Here is a 19,636-nt window from a genome sequence, read left to right as displayed (position 1 = left end):
GATCAAAACAATGGTAATGACATGAGTAAACAACTGAATCATAAAGCAAAGAATTTTCATGAATAGTACTTCAAGACAAGCATCAATAAGTCTTGCATAAGAGTTAACTCATAAAGCAATAAATCAAAGTAAAGGTATTGAAGCAACACAAAGGAAGATTAAGTTTCAGCGGTTGCTTTCAACTTGTAACATGTATATCTCATGGATAATTGTCAACATAGAGTAATATAATAAGTGCAATATGCAAGTATGTAGGAATCAATGCACAGTTCACACAAGTGTTTGCTTCTTGAGGTGGAGAGAAATAGGTGAACTGACTCAACATAAAAGTAAAAAGAATGGTCCTTCAAAGAGGAAAGCATCGATTGCTATATTTGTGCTAGAGCTTTTATTTTGAAAACATGAAACAATTTTGTCAACGGTAGTAATAAAGCATATGAGTTATGTAAATTATATCTTACAAGTTGCAAGCCTCATGCATAGTATACTAATAGTGCCCGCACCTTGTCCTAATTAGCTTGGACTACCGGATCATCACAATACACATGTTTTAACCAAGTGTCACAATGGGGTACCTCCATGCCGCTCTGTACAAAGGTCTAAGGAGAAAGCTCGCATTTTGGATTTCTCGCTTTTGATTATTCTCAACTTAGACATTCATACGGGACAACATGGACAACGAGATAATGGAATCCTCTTTAATGCATAAGCATGTGGCAACAATTAGTGTTCTCATATGAGATTGAGGATATATGTCCAAAACTGAAACTTCCACCATGATTCATGGCTTTAGTTAGCGGCCCAATGTTCTTCTCTAACAATATGCATGCTCCAACCATTAAGGTGGTAGATCTCTCTTACTTAGACAAGACGGACATGCATAGCAACTCACATGATATTCAACAAAGAATAGTTGATGGCGTCCCCAGAAACATGGTTATCGCACAACAAGCAACTTAATAAAAGATAAAGTGCATAAGTACATATTCAATACCACAATAGTTTTTAAGCTATTTGTCCCATGAGCTATATATTGCAAAGGCGAATGATGGAAATTTAAAGGTAGCACTCAAGCAATTTACTTTGGAATGGCGGAGAAATACCATGTAGTAGGTAGGTATGGTGGACACAAATGGCATAGTGGTTGGCTCAAGGATTTTGGATGCATGAGAAGTATTCCCTCTCGATACAAGGTTTAGGCTAGCAAGGTTATTTGAAACAAACACAAGGATGAACGGTGCATCAAAACTCACATAAAAGACATATTGTAAACATTATAAGACTCTACACCGTCTTCCTTGTTGTTCAAAACTCAATACTAGATATTATCTAGACTTTAGAGAGACCAAATATGCAAACCAAATTAGCAAGTTCTATGTGTTTCTTCATTAATGGGTGCAAAGTATATGATGCAAGAGCTTAAACATGAGCACAACAATTGCCAAGTATCAAATTATTCAAGACATTTTAGAATTACTACATGTAGCATTTCCCAATTCCAACCATATAACAATTTAACGAAAAAGATTCAACCTTCGCCATGAATACTATGAGTAAAGCCTAAGGACATATTTGTCCATATGCAACAGCGGAGCGTGTCTCTCTCCCACACAATGAATGCTAGGATCCATTTTATTCAAACAAAAACAAAAACAAAAACAAACGAGACGCTCCAAGCAAAGTACATAAGATGTGACTGAATAAAAATATAGTTTCGGGGAGGAACATCGATAATGTTGTCAATGAAGAAGGGGATGCCTTGGGCATCCCCAAGCTTAGACGCTTGAGTCTTCTTAATATATGCAGGGGTGAACCACGGGGCATCCCCAAGCTTAGAGCTTTCACTCTCCTTGATCATATTGTATCATACTCCTCTCTTGATCCTTGAAAACTTCCTCCACACCAAACTCGAAACAACTCATTAGAGGGTTAGTGGACAATAAAAATTAACATGTTCAGAGGTGACATAATCATTCTTAACACTTCTGGACATTGCATAAAGATACTGGACATTAATGGATCAAAGAAATTCATCCAACATAGCAAAAGAGGCAATGCGAAATAAAAGGCAGAATCTGTCAAAACAGAACAGTCCGTAAAGATGGATTTTATTGAGGCACCAGACTTGCTCAAATGAAAATGCCCAAATTGAATGAAAGTTGCATACATATCTGAGGATCACTCACGTAAATTGGCATAATTTTCTGAGTTACCTACAGAGAATTAGTCCCAGATTAGTGACAGCAAAGAAATCTGTTTCTGCGCAGTAATCCAAATCTAGTATGAACCTTACTATCAAAGACTTTACTTGGCACAACAAAACACAAAACTAAGATAAGGAGAGGTTGCTACAGTAGTAAACAACTTCCAAGACTCAAATATAAAACAAAGTACTGTAGTAAAAACATGGGTTGTCTCCCATAAGCGCTTTTCTTTAACGCCTTTCAGCTAGGCGCAGAAAGTGTATTTCAAGTGTTATCAAAAGATGATGCATCTTCAGCGGGGTTTGGAGTTTTCTCAACCATGCATAGTATATTGGATACATAAGTTTCAGCGGCTCCCTTTTCATTAGTCTTGGGCTTGCTACTCTCATCAAACAAATTTTCAGGAACAAGCCAAGCATAGTTATTTTCTAGCGCTTCATTCATCGCTAGAAGCTTACATGGTATTGGTGCTTTGATCTCCCCACCATCATTAATATTATTAGTGTAGCTTACTCTCTCCATGTCCATCTTTTCAAGGATACTAACAAAATTGGTATAAGAACCAAGCATCTTATATTTAATAAAGACTTTTCTAGCCTCTCTTGCTATACCACCAAATTCTCTAAGAAGGGTTTCTAAAACAAAATCTTTCTTTTCCCCTTCTTCCATATCACCGAGTGTAAGAAACATGTGTTGGATTATAGGATTGAGATTAACAAATTTAGTTTCCAACATGCGAACTAAAGCAGCAGCAACAATTTCATAATTAGGAGCAAGTTCTACCAAGTGTCTATCTTCAAAATCTTCAACGGTACTAACATGATTGAAAAATTCTTCTATATTATTTCTCCCAACTATGGACCCACGTCCTACCAGTATGTCTTTTGTGGTAAAATTAAAAGGAAACATGATGAATCAAGTAAAGTAAATGCAAGTAACTAATTTTTTTGTGTTTTTGATATAGAGCGCAAGACAGTAAATAAAGTAAAGCTAGCAACTAATTTTTTTGTGTTTTGATATAATGCAGCAAACAAAGTAGTAAATAAAATAAAGCAAGACAAAACAAAGTAAAGAGATTGGGAAGTGGAGACTCCCCTTGCAGCGTGTCTTGATCTCCCCGGCAACGGCGCCAGAAAACAGTCTTGATGCGCGTAGATAACACGTCTGTTGGGAACCCCAAGAGGAAGGTGTGATGCGCACAGCAGTAAGTTTTCCCTCAGAAAGAAACCAAGGTTTATCGAACCAGGAGGAGCCAAGAAGCACGTTGAAAGTTGATGGTGGCGGAATGTAATGCGGCGCAACACCGGGGATTCCGGCGCCAACGTGGAACTGCACAACACAACCAAAGTACTTTGCCCCAACGAAACGAGTGAGGTTGTCAATCTCACCGGCTTGCTGTAACAAAGGATTAACCGTATTGTGTGGAAGATGATTGTTTGCGAGAGAACAGTAAAGAACAAGTATTGCGAGTAGATTGTATTTCGGATGTAAAGAATAGGACCGGGGTCCACAGTTCACTAGAGGTGTCTCTCCCATAAGATAAAAGCATGTTGGGTGAACAAATTACAGATCGGGCAATTGACAAATAGAGAGGGCATAACAATGCACATACATGATATGATAAATATAGTGAGATTTAATTGGGCATTACGACAAAGTACATAGACCGCTATCCGACATGCATCTATGCCTAAAAAGTCCACCTTCGGGTTATCATCCGAACCCCTTCCGGTATTAAGTTGCAAAACAACGGACAATTGCATTAAGTATGGTGCGTAATGTAATCAATAACTACATCCTTAGACATAGCATCAATGTTTTATCCCTAGTGGAAATAGCACATCCACAACCTTAGAACTTTACGTCACTTGTCCCAGATTTAATGGAGGCATGAACCCACTATCGAGCATAAATACTCCCTCTTGGAGTTAAGAGCAAAAACTTGGCCGAGCCTCTACTAATAACGGAGAGCATGCAAGATCATAAACAACACATAGGTAATAACTTGATAATTAACATAACATAGTATTCTCTATCCATCGGATCCCGACAAACACAACATATAGAATTACGGATAGATGATCTTGATCATGTTAGGCAGCTCACAAGATCCAACAATGAAGCACAATGAGGAGAAGACAACCATCTAGCTACTGCTATGGACCCATAGTCCAGGGGTGAACTACTCACTCATCACTCCGGAGGCGACCATGGCGGTGAAGAGTCCTCCGGGAGATGAATCCCCTCTCCGGCGGGGTGCCGGAGGCGATCTCCTGAATCCCCCGAGATGGGATTGGCGGCGGCGCCGCCTCGATAGGTTTTCCGTCTCGTGGCTCTCGATCGCGGGGTTTCGTGACGGAGGCTATTTGTAGGCGGAAGGGCGAGGTAAAGAGGCGGCACGAGGGGCCCGGACGACGGGCCGGCGCGGCCGGGGCCCGGGCCGCGCCGCCCGGTGTCCGGCCACCTCGTGGCCCCACTTCGAATCTCCTTCGGTCTTCCGGAAGCTTCGTGGCAAAATAGGACCACGGGCGTTGATTTCGTCCAATTCCGAGAATATTTTGTTACTAGGATTTCGAAACCAAAAACAGCAGAAACATGACAAGCGGCTCTTCGACATCTTGTTAATATGTTAGTGCCGGAAAATGCATAAATACGACATATAATGTGTATAAAACATGTAGATATCATCAATAATGTAGCATGGAACATAAGAAATTATCGATACGTCGGAGACGTATCAATGATCACCATTGCCAGCGATCACACTGCCGCCGATGACGACGCAGGCGGAGATCTCGCAGCTACAGCAATTCCCCTGCAACAGCAAAAGAAGAACCGTGATAACGGTAACAGCAGCGGCACCAAGCGGAAAAATCCCCCTGAAGACCAGAAGAGTGGCGGATCCGAGATGGTTGCCATGGCTTTCCAACGCGGAGGTCAAGGAGGCGGAAGAGGCCGCGGTCGCGGAGGCGGAGCCGGCAGGGGCCAGTAGCGTGGTGATGAGGTCACCGCTGCCGGAACCCGCGCCCCCCAAACTTACGAGGAGTACAGAGACATGCCCTGCCTGGCCCACCTGGATCCGGCTACGGGGAAGTCCACTCACACTAACCGCAACTGCAAGTGGGTCAACGATCTCAAAGCTGACCCGGAAGCTGGATACAAGCGAGCCCGGAAGCACCGCCCACGCGGCAAAGGAGGCAAGGGAAAGAACAAGGACAAAGAGGAAGACAGTTCCGAGGCAATGGATGAGGATGACGCTTCGCCGGACCTCAAGGAAGGATCCGCAGCTAAACCCAACCCCTTCGTCAAAAAGAGCGCGGGTGCGTACCACACCTTCCTCGGAACCCCAACAGTCCGTGCCAGCAAATCAGCTCTCCGGATCCTGAACGCCACAGTTCCGGCTGTGCCGCACTATGTCAGGTGGTCGGAAACTCCATGTATGTTTGACAGATAGGATCATCCTACTGTCATCCCGAAGGAGTGCTACGCCTTGGTTGTAAGTCCCCGCATTGACGGGTATGATTTCTCCAAGTGCCTTATGGACGGCGGAGCCAGCTTGAACATCATGTACCTGGAGACTCTGGAGCGAATGAACCTTACCAAGGAACAGCTTAAGCATAGCACCACTGAATTTCATGGTGTGGTTCCGGGCAAAAAGGCGAATTCCCTTGGCAGCATCACACTTCCCGTGGCCTTCGGCGATATCAATAACTTCCGCGAAGAGAAAATCAAGTTTGAGGTTGTGCCCTTCAAGAGCTCCTACCACGTCATCTTCGGCAGGCCCACCTACCACAAGTTTCACGCAAGGGCATGCTACATCTACAACAAGCTCAAGATTCCGGGTCCCAATGGTATGATTACCGTATCCGGAGACTACAAGAAGGCTCACGAATGCGAGTTAGGCGAAGCCGCCTTCGCAGAGTCTGTGATATCTGGAGAGGAGCTGCAAGACTACAGAGCCGCGGTGGATCCAACAGAGATGCACACCACCAAGAAGTAGATCTCCGAACAGAAAACCTCATTCAAGGCCGCGATAGAGACCAAGAAGATCGACTTCAAGGAAGGCGATACCACTAAGCAGGTCTCGGTCGGAGCCAACATGGACCCCAAATAGGAAGACGCGCTCGTCGAGTTCCTCCGCGCTAACATGGACATCTTCGCATGGCAGCCTTCTGACATGTCCGGAGTACCTAGGGAACTCGCCGAGCACTACCTCAACATAAATCCGGGGGCTAAACCGGTGAAACAAGCTATGCGACGCTTTGGAGATAAAAAGCGTCGCGCCATAGGAATGGAATTAGCAAAGTTACTAGAGGCAGGTTTTGTAGTAGAAGTTATCCATACTGATTGGGTCGCAAATCCCGTCCTTGTACCCAAAAAGAATTCTGAAATACTAAGAATGTGCATCGATTACTCTAACTTGAATAAGCATTGTCCGAAGGATCCGTTCCCCTTGCCGCACATTGACCAAGTCATTGATTCGACGGCAGGGGCGGAACTTCTATGTTTTCTTGACGCATATACCGGGTATCACCAGATCCGGATGAAGAAGTCTGACCAAAAGGCGACCTCGTTCATCACCCCTTTCGGCACTTACTGCTATGTCACCATGCCTTTTGGTTTGAAAAATGCAGGTGCCACTTACCAACGTACGATGCAGCGGTGCTTGAAGGACCAAATTGGCCGGAACGTACACGCTTACGTCGACGACATCGCGGGCATGACCCGGAAAGGATCTGACTTGATCAGCGACCTCACAGAAACCTTTGAGAATCTCCGAAGATACAAGATGATGTTGAATCCGCTGAAGTGCGTCTTTGGCGTTCCAGCCGGAAAACTCCTTGGCTTCATCGTCTCTAATAGGGGCATTGAAGTTAACCCGGAGAAAATCAAGGCAATCATGTGCATCAAAAGGCCAACTTGTCTCAAAGATGTGCAACGACTAACTGGTTGTGTCGCAGCAATCAGTAGGTTTGTCAGCCGTCTTGGCGAGAAGGCGCTACCTCTGTACAAGCTGCTGAAGAAAACAGACAAATTTGTCTGGGACGACGCGGCTGATGCCGCACTCCAAGGGTTGAAGGAAATACTCACCTCCCCACCTATCCTAGCAGCTCCAGAAGAGTCAGAGCCTATGCTCCTTTATTTGGCAGCTACTAATAGAGTCATTAGCCTCATCATCGTGGTGGAACGAAAGGAAGAAGGTCATAAGTATGGAGTCCAAAGGCCTGTCTATTACATCAGCGAGGTACTGACGGAATCCAAACAAAGATACCCTCACTTTCAAAAGCTAGCCTATGGTGTATTCCTAGGTAGCAGGAAGCTGAGGCACCACTTCCAAGAGCATCCAGTAATAGTCGTGAGCAAGGCTCCGCTGTCAACAATTCTCAACAACGTTGACGCAACAGGGCGCACAGCAAAATGGGGCATCGAACTATCAGCCTTCGACATCAGTTAAAAAGCCAGGACTGCGATCAAGTCTCAGATCTTGGCAGATTTCGTGGCAGATTGGACAGAAGCTCCGGATGCAAATCTGGAGCCGGAACTAGAAACATGGGTCATGCACTTCGATGGATCCAAGCAGCATCAAGGCTCGGGAGCCGGAGTCACCCTCAAGTCCCCCACCGGAGAAGAACTGCAGTACGTCCTGCAGATTCACTTCGAAGCTACTAATAATATGGCGGAATACGAGGCTCTACTACATGGTCTGCGCATCACTAAGGAAATTGGGATCAAGCACATCATTTGCTGCGGAGATTCCGACCTGGTGGCACAACAAGTAGTCGGAACCTGGAACGCCAGAAACTCCGTCATGGTGGCTTACAGAGATGAAGTTGACGAGATCGCCAAATGCTTCCTCGGATACGAAGTCAAGTACGTCAGGCGAGATGATAACGCAGCGGCAAACATGCTATCCAACCTCGGATTCGGCAGAAAACCAATTCCGCCTGGTATTTTCCTGGAGCATCTACGGATACCCTCGGTGAAGGGCGCTAACCCGGAGAATCCAGAAGTGGCAGTATCTCCGGCAAGGGAAGTGATGGTCATCATTCCGGCCTGGATGCAGCCTTTCCTGGACTACCTCATTGATCAGAAGTTGCCAGAGGACGAGGTCCTTACACGACAGATCATCAGACGAGCAAGATCCTACACAATTGTTGACAGACAGCTCTACAAACGAAGCGCAACTGGAGTATTTCTCAAATGCGTCTCCAATCAAGATGGCATTGAAATCCTCAGAGAGATCCACGCAGGGGATTGCGGGCATCACGCCGCCCCCAGGTCCCTCGTTGCAAAAGCTTTTCGGCTCGGGTTTTATTGGCTCACAGCTAAAGAAGATGCTGACAAGTTGGTAAAAACCTTCCGAGGTTGCCAGTACTATGCTACTCAACCAAACGCTCCAGCCCAAGAGCTGAAGACCATCCCTATCACCTGGCCGTTCGCGGTCTGGGGCTCGATATGGTGGGAAAGTTAAAGAAATCATCTCCTCGCGGTTTTTAGTACCTCCTGGTCGCTGTTGACAAGTTCAGTAAGTGGATCAAGGCAAAGCCAGTGAGAAAAGCCGATGGTGCTACGGCACTCAAATTTGTTTGCAGCCTCGTGACGAGATTCGGCATCCCGCACAGCATAATCACAGACAATGGCACGAACTTCGCACAAGGAGAATTGAAGGATTATTGCCATGACGTAGGGATCCGGCTTGACCTTGCTTCTGTGGCTCATCCACAATCCAATGGTCAGGTCGAAAGAGCCAACGGACTCATACTATCCGGAATTAAACCACGCCTTGAAGAACCGCTGCGCCGCGCAGCCAGAGCTTGGGCTGAGGAGTTAGACTCTGTTCTGTGGAGTTTGCGAACTACCCCTAACATGTCAACTGGATTTACCCCGTTCTTCCTGGTATACGGATCCGAAGCCGTGCTCCCCTCCGACATCATCCATGATTCACCGCGAGTCTTCGCCTACAACGAAGAAACTGCTGACGAGGCCAGACAGCTATCTGTGGACCTGATCGAAAAAGCTCGGAATTTAGCTGACCAACGTTCCACCATCTGCCAGCAGAAACTCCGACGCTATCACAGTCGTCGAGTTCGAAATTGCTCATTTATGGCCGGAGACCTGGTCCTCCGCCTTCGTCAGGTGAAAGATCATAAGTTGCAATCCCCATTGGAAGGACCTTTCGTCGTTAGCAAAGTGCTTCACAACGGATCATACTACCTTGTCGATTTTCGGGAGCTAAAGGATAGACCTGCTAACTGGTACCGGAAACGCAAGCGAGAGGATCCGGATGACATATACGATGAAACAGAACGTCCTTGGAACATTGCACAGCTAGGTCCTTTCCACACTTAGCACAATTCTCGAATTACATACCCTATAATAGTTATACATGATCAATGAAATAAAGCTTTTGGTTCACTCTTTGAGTCTTTTACCTCCTTTACTTGTTCATTTTTAGATCGTGTATGTTTTCCGACTAAAACCGCAGAGCTGGATATTTCCGCCTAGGCGTGTATTAAAGTTGTGATTTTTTCCAAATCGTCCTTTAGGACGTAAGCTTAAGTTTTCTGGTAGAAATACTTTCTGTTGCAAACTCATGGATTCCTAGTAGCGATTTTCGGCACCTTGTCTGGGGGCTTGTTTCCGCGGTTATTGACGGACTGCCATTGGGCTTCGTCGCCGCCGGCGAGCGTTTCCGGTCAAAGGTCTTCCAGCTCGTGGAAGGTCAAGTGAGCAAGCCGGAAAACATGGGAACTAGCACTTGCTTTCAATAAACGAAACATGCAAATAAACTTAACGGATAGCAGGATAAGTTTTTTCCGCCCATGCATAAGTGTTTCGTCCCTAGCTACTTAAGAATTTAAGTTATATTACAAACCCTCTAGGGGCCAAAATGATGCATTGTGTTTCTTCCCGCGGGAACAAGTTCTTTACTTCTCCTTAGCCGGAGAAATTTTGCCTTTGTCATCAACCTTCGGAGCATCTTCTTCTTTATCCTTGGCTGGAGAGGAGACATCATCATCACTCTCTTCATCATCTTCGGCCGGAGATGCTTCGCCACCCTTGTCCTTGGTACTGGTCCAGGTGTATTGGCTTCCGGACTGCGCAGGTCGGGCTTCCGCCTCGCGATTCTTATGGAGCTCTGCTTCAAGAGGTTCATCGGCAGGAAGAACCTCCTTGTCGTAAAACTCGTCGTGACAGATTCTCCGAGCAATGCGAGTGTCGTAGCCCTTGACTGCGTCCAGCAGTGCTTCGACGTTCGAGTTCGGAGGAACTCCGGAAGTCACCCTGTCTATGTCCAGAACCGGGTTATGTGCTAGGCACATAGCCAAGGACATTGCGGCAGCACCTCGCGCTGATGACGCCTGCAGATCCACCACCAGCTCCGGAAGGATGTCCATCCTCTGGGTAAGCTTGCGCACGTCGCAGGTGCGGCTCTTCTTAATTGATAAGTTGTAGCAAATTTTCCGGCAGGCGGAGACGAGATCCTTGCAGTCCTCTCCAGCGAGTTGAAGCAGATCATCACGTGGGAACTGGCTCCGACTTTCCCCATTATATCCAAGAGGCTCTGGAGGAAACATTTCCGATAAGCATAACAGATTGAATTTAGCATATGCGTTACTACATGAACTTCGAGAATTTACCCATGACGTCTGTGTTGAGCAAGTCCCAGTGCTGCTCCGCCATTTCCATGTAGTTTCGGAGACCGCCAAGTTCTTTCTGCTGCCGTTGAATTCGGATCATGGATTTCAGCATGTGAAGGCGGAAACCAACCTTGGGCGTCCGATAGCTGCTTCTTCAAGTCCGCGTTCTCTTGCTTGAACGGCTGGATTTTCTCCGCCTGGCTCAAGGTAACGTGGCGCTGCAGAGCGATGTTCTTGTGAAGCTCGTAATGCAGAGCTTGCTGTTCCTATAAATGCAAACAAGAGCAGGAGTAAATTCTGGGTATTTCACAAAAATATGTCCTTCTGAAAACATTAATGCCGGAAACATTTTCCGCCCTAATGCTTGGGTGCTACTATGAATTTTTTTTAAAATCTCCTTAGTTTGAGTTTCTTTAAGTATTTAGACGCTAACTATTTGAATAGGGAGGAGGCGTTTTGGCTCATAGGAGCAAATGCTCCCATTATACAAAATAATTAAAAAATAATTTTGAAAATGACAAAAAATTCTGACATATTTTTTTTTGGTGTACATCATGACATTCTATGTTAGTGCACAAGTTTTCGTGGAGAAACAAAATTTTATGTGGCGTGTACAAAAAAGACAAAAAAATGTCCTGTACGTAGTCATGTCATAGCATCAAAATTTGTCTTTTTTACAGGAGCCACAAAAAAATTTAGTTTTTTTTGAAAATTTGTGTACGAACATAAAATGTGTAGATGTACATGTAAAATTTTATTTTAGAATTTTTTGATACTTCGAAATGTTGATTCACATAATGGAAGCAAATGCTCATGTGAGCCAAAGTGAATATCCCAATAGTTTCCGCATATATTTGGGGGCTACTCGGGAGTACCTTGCGCTTGCAGAGGAGTTTGTCGAGGAACTGGCCAACTTCTTTCTTGAAGTCCTGAATTTCCAAAGACTCGGCATCAGACTTACCCCGGGCGTTGTCCAACATAGAGTTGAGCAAATCCTGTTCGAGCTCCCATTTCTCCGCTTCAGTAAGCTTATTGAAAAACTTGGTTGCATACGCTTTGGGGTGGAGGTAAGGTCAGCCGGATCTCCAAAGTTCTTTGGAAACATGACGATATCGCTTGCTGTAGCTTCAGCCTTGCTTGAGGAGGAGATGGTTGCCAAGTGGCATGGGAGGCGCTTGGCGGAACTGGAGTTGCGGGCCCAACGGCCGGAGACTTTTTCATGTACTTTGTGATGGGTTCTTGGATGTTGGGTCGTGCAGTGGTCATACATGGATTCCTGCAAATAAGCAAGGAAAAATATTAAGTAACAAGTTCTATCAAGGTGAAAGCACGCAATACTCGGAGACTCACATGGCTCCAGGGATGTTGGGGCGTGACTTCTTTCCTGCTGTCGCCAGGAGCTTAAGGCGTTCACGCTCCGCCTTCTTGGAGTTCAGCGGAGGTGGCTTGGTAACTCTGGGCTTCTTGGCGGAGGCCTCGCCGCTATCTCCGGCTCAGAGCCGGAAGCTTTGGCGCGGGGACGCTTTGAAGGTCGAGGGGCAGCCTTTCGAGGTGCTCGCCCTTCTTCCTCTTCGTCGTCTTCCGGATCCTCCTCCGTCGCATCGCCGCTGACGGGGACTCGAAATATGTTGCGTAGATTTTCCTCCGCCAAAGTATCGAGCTGTGAGGAGGATTTGAGAATAAGTTAGAACACTTCACAAAATATGAGAAGTTGAAGAATATGACAAAGGAGCAAGTGCTTACCGGAGGACACTGGTTGTTCGTGTTGATGTCTTTAATCAGTTTCGGGGACGGTTGGCCCCGGCCGATCTTCACAAGCGTTTTGAACCTCCTCTTGAGAGAATCCGCAGGGAGATCGTGGCGCGTTACTCGGAGAAGATCGTCCGCCCCGGTGTACTCGCACATTAAACGTGCGTTGTATCGTAGAGGCTGGATCCTCCGAGAAAACCAGCTGAGGGTCAGCTGAGGTCCGGTTAGCCCGTCGTGGACTAACCAAGATATTCTCGGCACAGCCTTCTCCAAAATTGGAGTTTGGGCGAGCGTAGGGATGAAGCTCCAGCTCGCGAGTTCTTCCGGAGGTTGGTTCTTGAACTTGGGCAGTCCTTCATGGACTTTCGGAACTGAGATGTTCTTCTCGTAGAACCATCCGGCGTTCCAGTACCGGACGGATTCGTGGGAGTCATGAGGCAGATACATGCGGCCAGGCCGGAGCATAAAGGTCATGCTCCCGTAGTTCACCATGGCCTTGTCCTTAGTTTCCTTCTTCACCCGGAAAAAGAACTGCCATAGCCGGACATCTGGTCGGATTCCGAGATGCCATTCGCAGAGAGTTGCGAAGTTGGAGAGAAGGAGATATGAGTTTGGGCAGATGTTGTGGGGTTGAAGACCGTATGTGTTGAGTATAGAAAGGAAGAATTCCGAACAGGGGAGCGACAGACCCCGCTCGAACCAAGCCTTGGTCATGACCCTTTCGTCCGCATCCGGCTTGGGGACGTCGGACTCACGCATAAAACTCCAATGAGAGGAGATCATGCCCTCGTTCTGGAGCTCCCTAAGCTCTGCATCAGTAGTTTCACAGGGCCACCACTGACCCCTTTCACCTTCACGGATCCGGGCTTTGGAGGCCTTCTTGTTTTCCACCTCCTGAACTTTGGCTGCCATCCTAGCCTGTCCTTCGAGTTCTTCTCGGAATTCTTTGGCAGTAGGGATCCGGCCTAGTGCGAGTCTTGGAAGAGGCGGAGAACGGTTGAGCTAGCCTGATGTCGGAAACAAATGGTGGCAAGAATGCAATGGGATCCGGGCAAATCGGTTCTAATGTGCTGGGTTCCGGAGTACTCGGAGAACTACCAGTACAGTTTGGTGAACTATGTGACATGCTTCCGGCTGCACCCATGCGAGACTATGTTGAGTAACCGGATCTACGCTAAGTTCTTCTTCTACAAGGCCGGCGCACGTACCGTTAATGGCGCGGTGGTCCGATGAAGCTCCGGTGGAGTGAAGGTCGCCGGACTTGCAGCAAACTCCACTTTTTGACCGCGAATCGGCGGCGGAAAGGATTTTCCGATCAACCGCGGCGATCTTGGCATGAGGAGAGGCTTGGAGTGGCGGCGCACGAAGCTTCCCGCGGAGGTAGCTCGCCGGAGTTAAGATCTGGCTGGCGACGCTTCGCAGGGAAGAAGACGAAGTGGTGAGGAGGTGAAAGAATGAGAAGTTACCGCGCGTGGGGGTATTTATAGACCCCGCGCGGAGATTCGTGACTCAGATCCTACGGCGGAAACTGAACGGTCGCACCGTTGGATGCGTGACACGTGTTTTAGGTCAAAAGCGGTAAAACGACGTGGAGGTGACTTAACCATGCACTCCCGAAATTTCCGGCTATAAATTCATATCTCCGAAAATTTAGCGCGGGAAAAGAGGAAGTTGTGCGCGGGAAAAGTGCAACATCTACTACATTGTCGTTACTGAAGAAAAGAAGATTTCCGAGAAGATTATTTCGGAAACGAGTGAAGTTTTGAAGCTCTTCGAGATTCTCTTCGGAACCGAGCTGATTGAAGTCGGAGGAATGGTGAATCTCGGAGAACTTCGGGGGCTACTGTTGTGGGTATACTTTATGGGTATATCAACGGCATTGTCTAGATCCGGCAAGCCCGGGTGGCCCGCAGATGGTGATGTGGCATGTGGCCCATCGGGCGGCCCGATTGCTTGTAGATCTGAAGGATGAAGTCCGGCCCGAGAACGAGAAGCCGGATCCCAACCGACCTACGAAGGAGGCCGGATCCGTGAAGGCCCATGAAGTATCCGGATCCAGCACGTTCTTAGAGGAAGGCGGATCCTTGACGTACACGGCAAGATATTGTACCATAGTTAGGCAACCTGTATTCCGGCTAGGACTCTCCATGTAAACCCTAGATCCGTGCGCCTTTATAAGCCGGATCCCGGGAGCCCTAGAGGCACAACCACAACTCATTGTAACAACGCGAAAGCGCCTAGATAATTCCACACAAGCAGCAGTAGGCCTTGCCATCGTGCAGGTGTTCCGAAGCTGGGTAAATCGCGTGCCACCGTCCCGTGTGCACTCCGCCCTATGGCCCTTACTTCTTCTTCCCCTCGTGAGGATCCCTCCTCCGAGGTACCGTCGAATAGGCAACGACACCTACCCTTCCAAGATCTACATCAACACCACCATCATGAGAAGGGAGTATTACACCTCTGTACTATGGGTTTGTGGCAGTAGCTTGTTCTATCATTGTATTATCACCATATGAGCTACCCAACATGATTATGACCATCTATGTAACCCCCTTTGTGCTGGATCTCGAATTCTTCTTTGAAATCAAACTCATAAGTTAGAGCAAGGATTATTGGAGTTACACAAAAGAACTGCATCTTATTTTGTTTTTATTGATCATGTCATATTCATTTTTTTAATTCGATGATCTTGATGCCAATACTTAAGGTATATATTTTTATCTTTGTGGTATCTACACCCTTATAAAAAAACGCATGGGCTACAAGCATTATCTTTGGAATATTCCTTCCTATAAACACAAAGAGAGAATTAGTTCATAGAGATTATCATTAATTACCAATATCACAAATAGATGCAATATACCCTCACAATCTCCCCATTTTTGTAATTGATGGAAATCCTGACGGAAGGGTTTGTATAATGAATATTAGAGACAAGTATGCAACTCATCCGAGAATAATTTGTATACAAGAAGGGTTATTCAAGTATCACAAAGCTACTAGCCCATATAAAAATCGATTGTACTCGCATAAACTACAACTAATGGAAGAGATGTGAGTAGAACCAACAAACATAAAGCAAACTTCTCCATGATATGGAGAGGGAGTTATTGTGCAGAGGAAGTTCCTCACTCGCTAGGAGCGCCTCCGATGATGAGTGAAGCTCGCCGACCATGTCGCCGTTGTGCCATTGATGTATCCTGGAGCCACGTTTTGATAGTTTAGGGTTATTGAGGTGATGAACTAGGGTTCGAGTTTGGGTAATTTAGAGCATCCACGATGTTGCCGAATGCCAAATATGCCAGCTGATGAAAAATGGCTTCTATGGCAATTGGCTAAGTCTTCTACAGTGTGTAGATTGCCAAAAAATCTACATTCTCTCTCCTTAGCTTTATATGGCCCACAAAAAAAGAGACACTAGAGGCAGAGGAGATAGAAAAGACAATTTGTTTGTAGGAGTATCTACTTGGTCCCATGCCATAATTTTTTTGCTATGGCAATGCCCTCCACAATGGAGGGAACCAATGCCAAAAGCCAAATTTACTAAGTATTTGGAACTACTATTTAGCATGCACCGTGGATGTTTTTAGTAGCAAATTGTGAATGTACGAACGATGATGTATGAATTATGATCGCTGATATTGTTGTAATCGGCCGCCAACTCGTTTTATTTAGACTGCAAAATCATTTTCTAGATGCACTTTATATACTTTTCAGCGGCTGCCTTTGCAAAGATATTTTGGATTCGGAACCGACTGATGAAAGCAATGAGAAACACTATTGCTAACCGTCTCAGTTGTATTGCTGACGTTCTTGCTGCATGCATGGACGCTTGTCAGTAGATCTAACAGCCAATTTAAAAAAAAAAGGTATACTAGATCCTGTGAGGCAGAACACCAACAAGCAACCAAATCCTGCAACTAAATAGTATAGTCAGCGCAAAGCAGGAAGGGAAATGGCCATCACCAATTCACCACAATCTCGATACTCCCGGGAAAAAGCACGCGTATTCCACCACGTATAGCTGTTTGCCGTAAGCTTGAAGCACACAGCAGAGAAAATGCCTCATTCCACTACCAACCAAGACCCCGGGCCCCTTCCGTCTCCGCGAACGCAACCCACATCAACTTGACAGCAAGCGTAATCGAGGACAAATCGAAGAGGATCAGCCAGCACTAGCAATATACATTTCGGTGTGTGCAACGCATTAGCATATCATTTCGTGTACGTACACTTGTTCTAATCCAGTCGCCCTCTTGGCCTTTTTCTAAATTCAAAAGGAGGGTTCGATATATTTAACGGGAACAATTCCATGGGTCGTGCAAGGGGCAAGAAGCAAGCGAATCAATATATTCAAAGAAGCGCAACTTCCTACGTTAACAAGTTGCCATTTCCTCGCTACACACATGGCCTGATGGCCACCTAATTTACGCCGGCAGTACGACGTAACCGGTAGCATGTCAGGAGTAAACCTCATCAGCCGACGCGAGCGAGAAACAAACATTAATCCACAAGAAAGTCGGTAGGCCCGGTTGCACGTCTGCGCCCACTACTTGGGCACTACTGCTACTGTACTACTACAAGTGTATGTGCGTATAAACTCATCACAGAAACAGCAATTGGTTCCGTATTAGTAGTAGTAGTACTAGTAATTTACTGTTTCCATATATTAGCTAGGAGGATTATGAGTCGCTACAACTAATCTTTACCAGATCAAGAACAAACTCATCACACATTACCAATCAGAAAATTTTAAAAAAAGAGGCTCGAATTAAATTAAGCAATTGTGTGCCTGTCTGGTGCCGGCAATGATGGCGCGACCTCACCAGATCAACGCCAGGCGGAGGCGACGGCCACCACGCGCCCCATCCATCCGAGGCGGAGCACGCCGTTGTCGGGCTTCACGACGAGGCCTGGCGGCGGGGGCGTGCCGACGCGCGCCATGACCTGGTCGGCAATGCCCGGGGCGAGAGGCACGGGCCGGAACCCGGCCATGCCGAACCTCGCGCGCCACTTGCCGAACACCTCGCACCGCTCCAGCCGGTCGGCGCCGTCCCGGCCCACCGCGTTGGCCGCCATCTTCGCAACGGCCTCCTCCGCGCGCGCCCTGTCCGGGCCCGCCGTCGCCGTGGCGTCCAGCGAGTCGAGGATGGCCCCATAGTGCGCGGACGCGTCCGTGAAGCGCGTGGCCAGCGGGGCTGTGTTGGAGTTGAGCTCCTGCTCAACGAGCGTCACCACCCGCGGGCCGAGCGCGCGCACCCGGCGGAGGAGCTCGTCGCGCGGGTTCGCCGGCGACACGCTCTCGTCGGGCACGTGCGACAGCGCGAAGGCGAGGTTGACCGCCAGCGCCTCCCCGGGCTCGCACCCGAGCCTCGCCGCCTCGATCTCCGCCGCCCTGCAGCTCACCACCCGGAACCGGTACTCTACCCCGGCCCGCTCCGCCAGCTTCCGGAGCCGCTCCCCGACGGCGGGGAGCGTTGTAGCAACACACTGCGTGAAGGGCGAGGTGGGGTCGATCACGGCCGTTACCCTCAAGGACGACACGCGCCGGTCGGCGAGGCGCTGGATGAGCGCCGCGTGCTGCGGCCCGCTGACGTCGAAGTCGACGAGGTGCACGGCGCGGTGGCCGGCCACGGCGTCGGTTATGGCGATGTTGGCGGCGTCGAGGGCCAGGCGGAAGCAGGGCGAGACGTCGTGGAGGAACTGGCACCCTGTGCGGTGCTCCGCGCCGCAGAGGTCCGCGAGGTCCCGCTGCGCCGAGGCGGGGGCGCTGGGCGCAATGCGCGAGGACAGGGCGCCCGCCATCGTGGCCGCCAGCCGGTGCTCCGCGTTGTCGCCGGCGCCGCCGCGCTTGAGGGCCGCGAGGCTCGCGGCCGCCGCCTCCAGGTTGCCGTCGGCGATGGCGAGCGCGGCCTCCGAGAGCAGCTGGCGCGACGTGGTGGCGGAGATCGGCGGGGAGCAGGAGGCCGAGGAGGAGGCTGTGGAGGTGGAGGAGTTGGACGGCGACCGCGTCATCGCCGAGTTGTAGTTGTTGTTGTTTGGAGTCGTCGCCGCCGCGGGGAAGGAGGGGGGTGGAGACGGCGTGGCGGCAGCGGTGATGGAGTTGAGGCGATGTATGGTGTCCTCCCACTCGGAGCTTGTGAGCGTGGACCCCGTCCCGCTCATGGCCGGCTCCGCTTCCGCCGCCTGGTCGTCGTCGTCGTCGCCCAGCAGCTGCTTCTCCAGCTCCTGCAGGATGGAGAGCTCGCTCCCTCCCGACGGAGCCGATGGAGCCGGTGGCGCCCTCGTGGCCGCCCCAAAGACATGCGCCTGCACGGACGTCGGCGGCGGCGCGAACTGCGCCTGCCGATGAACGTGCTGCTGGATCAGCGGGATCGCGGCCCGGGACGCGGTCGTGAGGGACGACAGCGCGGACGACGGCGAGCCTGAGAAAATCAGGGGCTGCTGCTGGTGGTGGTGGTGAGACCCTAGCACGGCGGCGATGTCGACGGAGGAGAGCGGCGAGACGTGCGGCGAGTTGGCGGCGACCGTGCGCTGCCTGACGGCGCGCATGTAGAGGTCCTGCTGCAGCGCGACCTGGCGCTGGTGCTGCCAGCGCTCGATCTCGCCGAGGCTGCGCTTGAGCACCCCGCCGCCGACGGGGTCCGGGCGCTGCTGCTGCGGCGGCATGTGCATGGGCGATCCGAGGCCGTAGAGGTAGGGCTGCCTGGGATCGCGCCAGGGCTCCATGCAGCTGGAGTTGGAACTTGGGAGAGAGTCCGATGGAGGTAGAAGGTGGAGCAGGTCAGGTAGTAGAGGGGATCACAATACTTGCGCAATGGCTATGGGTACAGCTAGCTATAAGCGGGTGCCATTCATTCCATTCAATTGCTTCTCCTAATAAAACGCCTCTCTGCTTGTAGCCAGAGCCAAGGGCCCACCCGGATCCGACACGGATACGGCGGCACTCCCGCTGACATTGTGGGCCATGAACTACGGTGGACCCGCAGCAAAGCCGGGGTTCACCTAGCGTTGCGTCTACCTGCGGGGTGGCGGGGCCCG

At 49.0% G+C, this 19,636-nt stretch overlaps 1 protein-coding gene across 1 annotated transcript; it reads right to left on the bottom strand.

Moving 5' to 3' along the window:
* Nucleotides 1-17,238: 17,238 nt before the first annotated feature.
* On the bottom strand, nucleotides 17,239-19,428 carry LOC124678156 (scarecrow-like protein 8). The gene has a single exon (XM_047214074.1). It carries the CDS (start codon nucleotides 19,322-19,324, stop codon nucleotides 17,426-17,428), a length of 1,899 nt encoding a protein of 632 aa, XP_047070030.1. The 5' UTR covers nucleotides 19,325-19,428; the 3' UTR covers nucleotides 17,239-17,425.
* Between the last annotated feature and the right edge of the window lie 208 nt (nucleotides 19,429-19,636).

This window comes from Lolium rigidum, chromosome 7, assembly GCF_022539505.1.
Source record: "Lolium rigidum isolate FL_2022 chromosome 7, APGP_CSIRO_Lrig_0.1, whole genome shotgun sequence".
In the NCBI taxonomy this organism is placed as follows: Eukaryota; Viridiplantae; Streptophyta; class Magnoliopsida; order Poales; family Poaceae; genus Lolium; species Lolium rigidum.
The sequence above is the reverse complement of the archived record's forward strand: the minus strand, read 5'-3'. Positions and strand labels throughout refer to the sequence as shown.

Excerpts from the sequence above, each read along its gene's own strand:
- LOC124678156 (XM_047214074.1), bottom strand. The coding sequence starts at position 19,324 with ATGGAGCCCTGGCGCGATCCCAGGCAGCCCTACCTCTACGGCCTCGGA.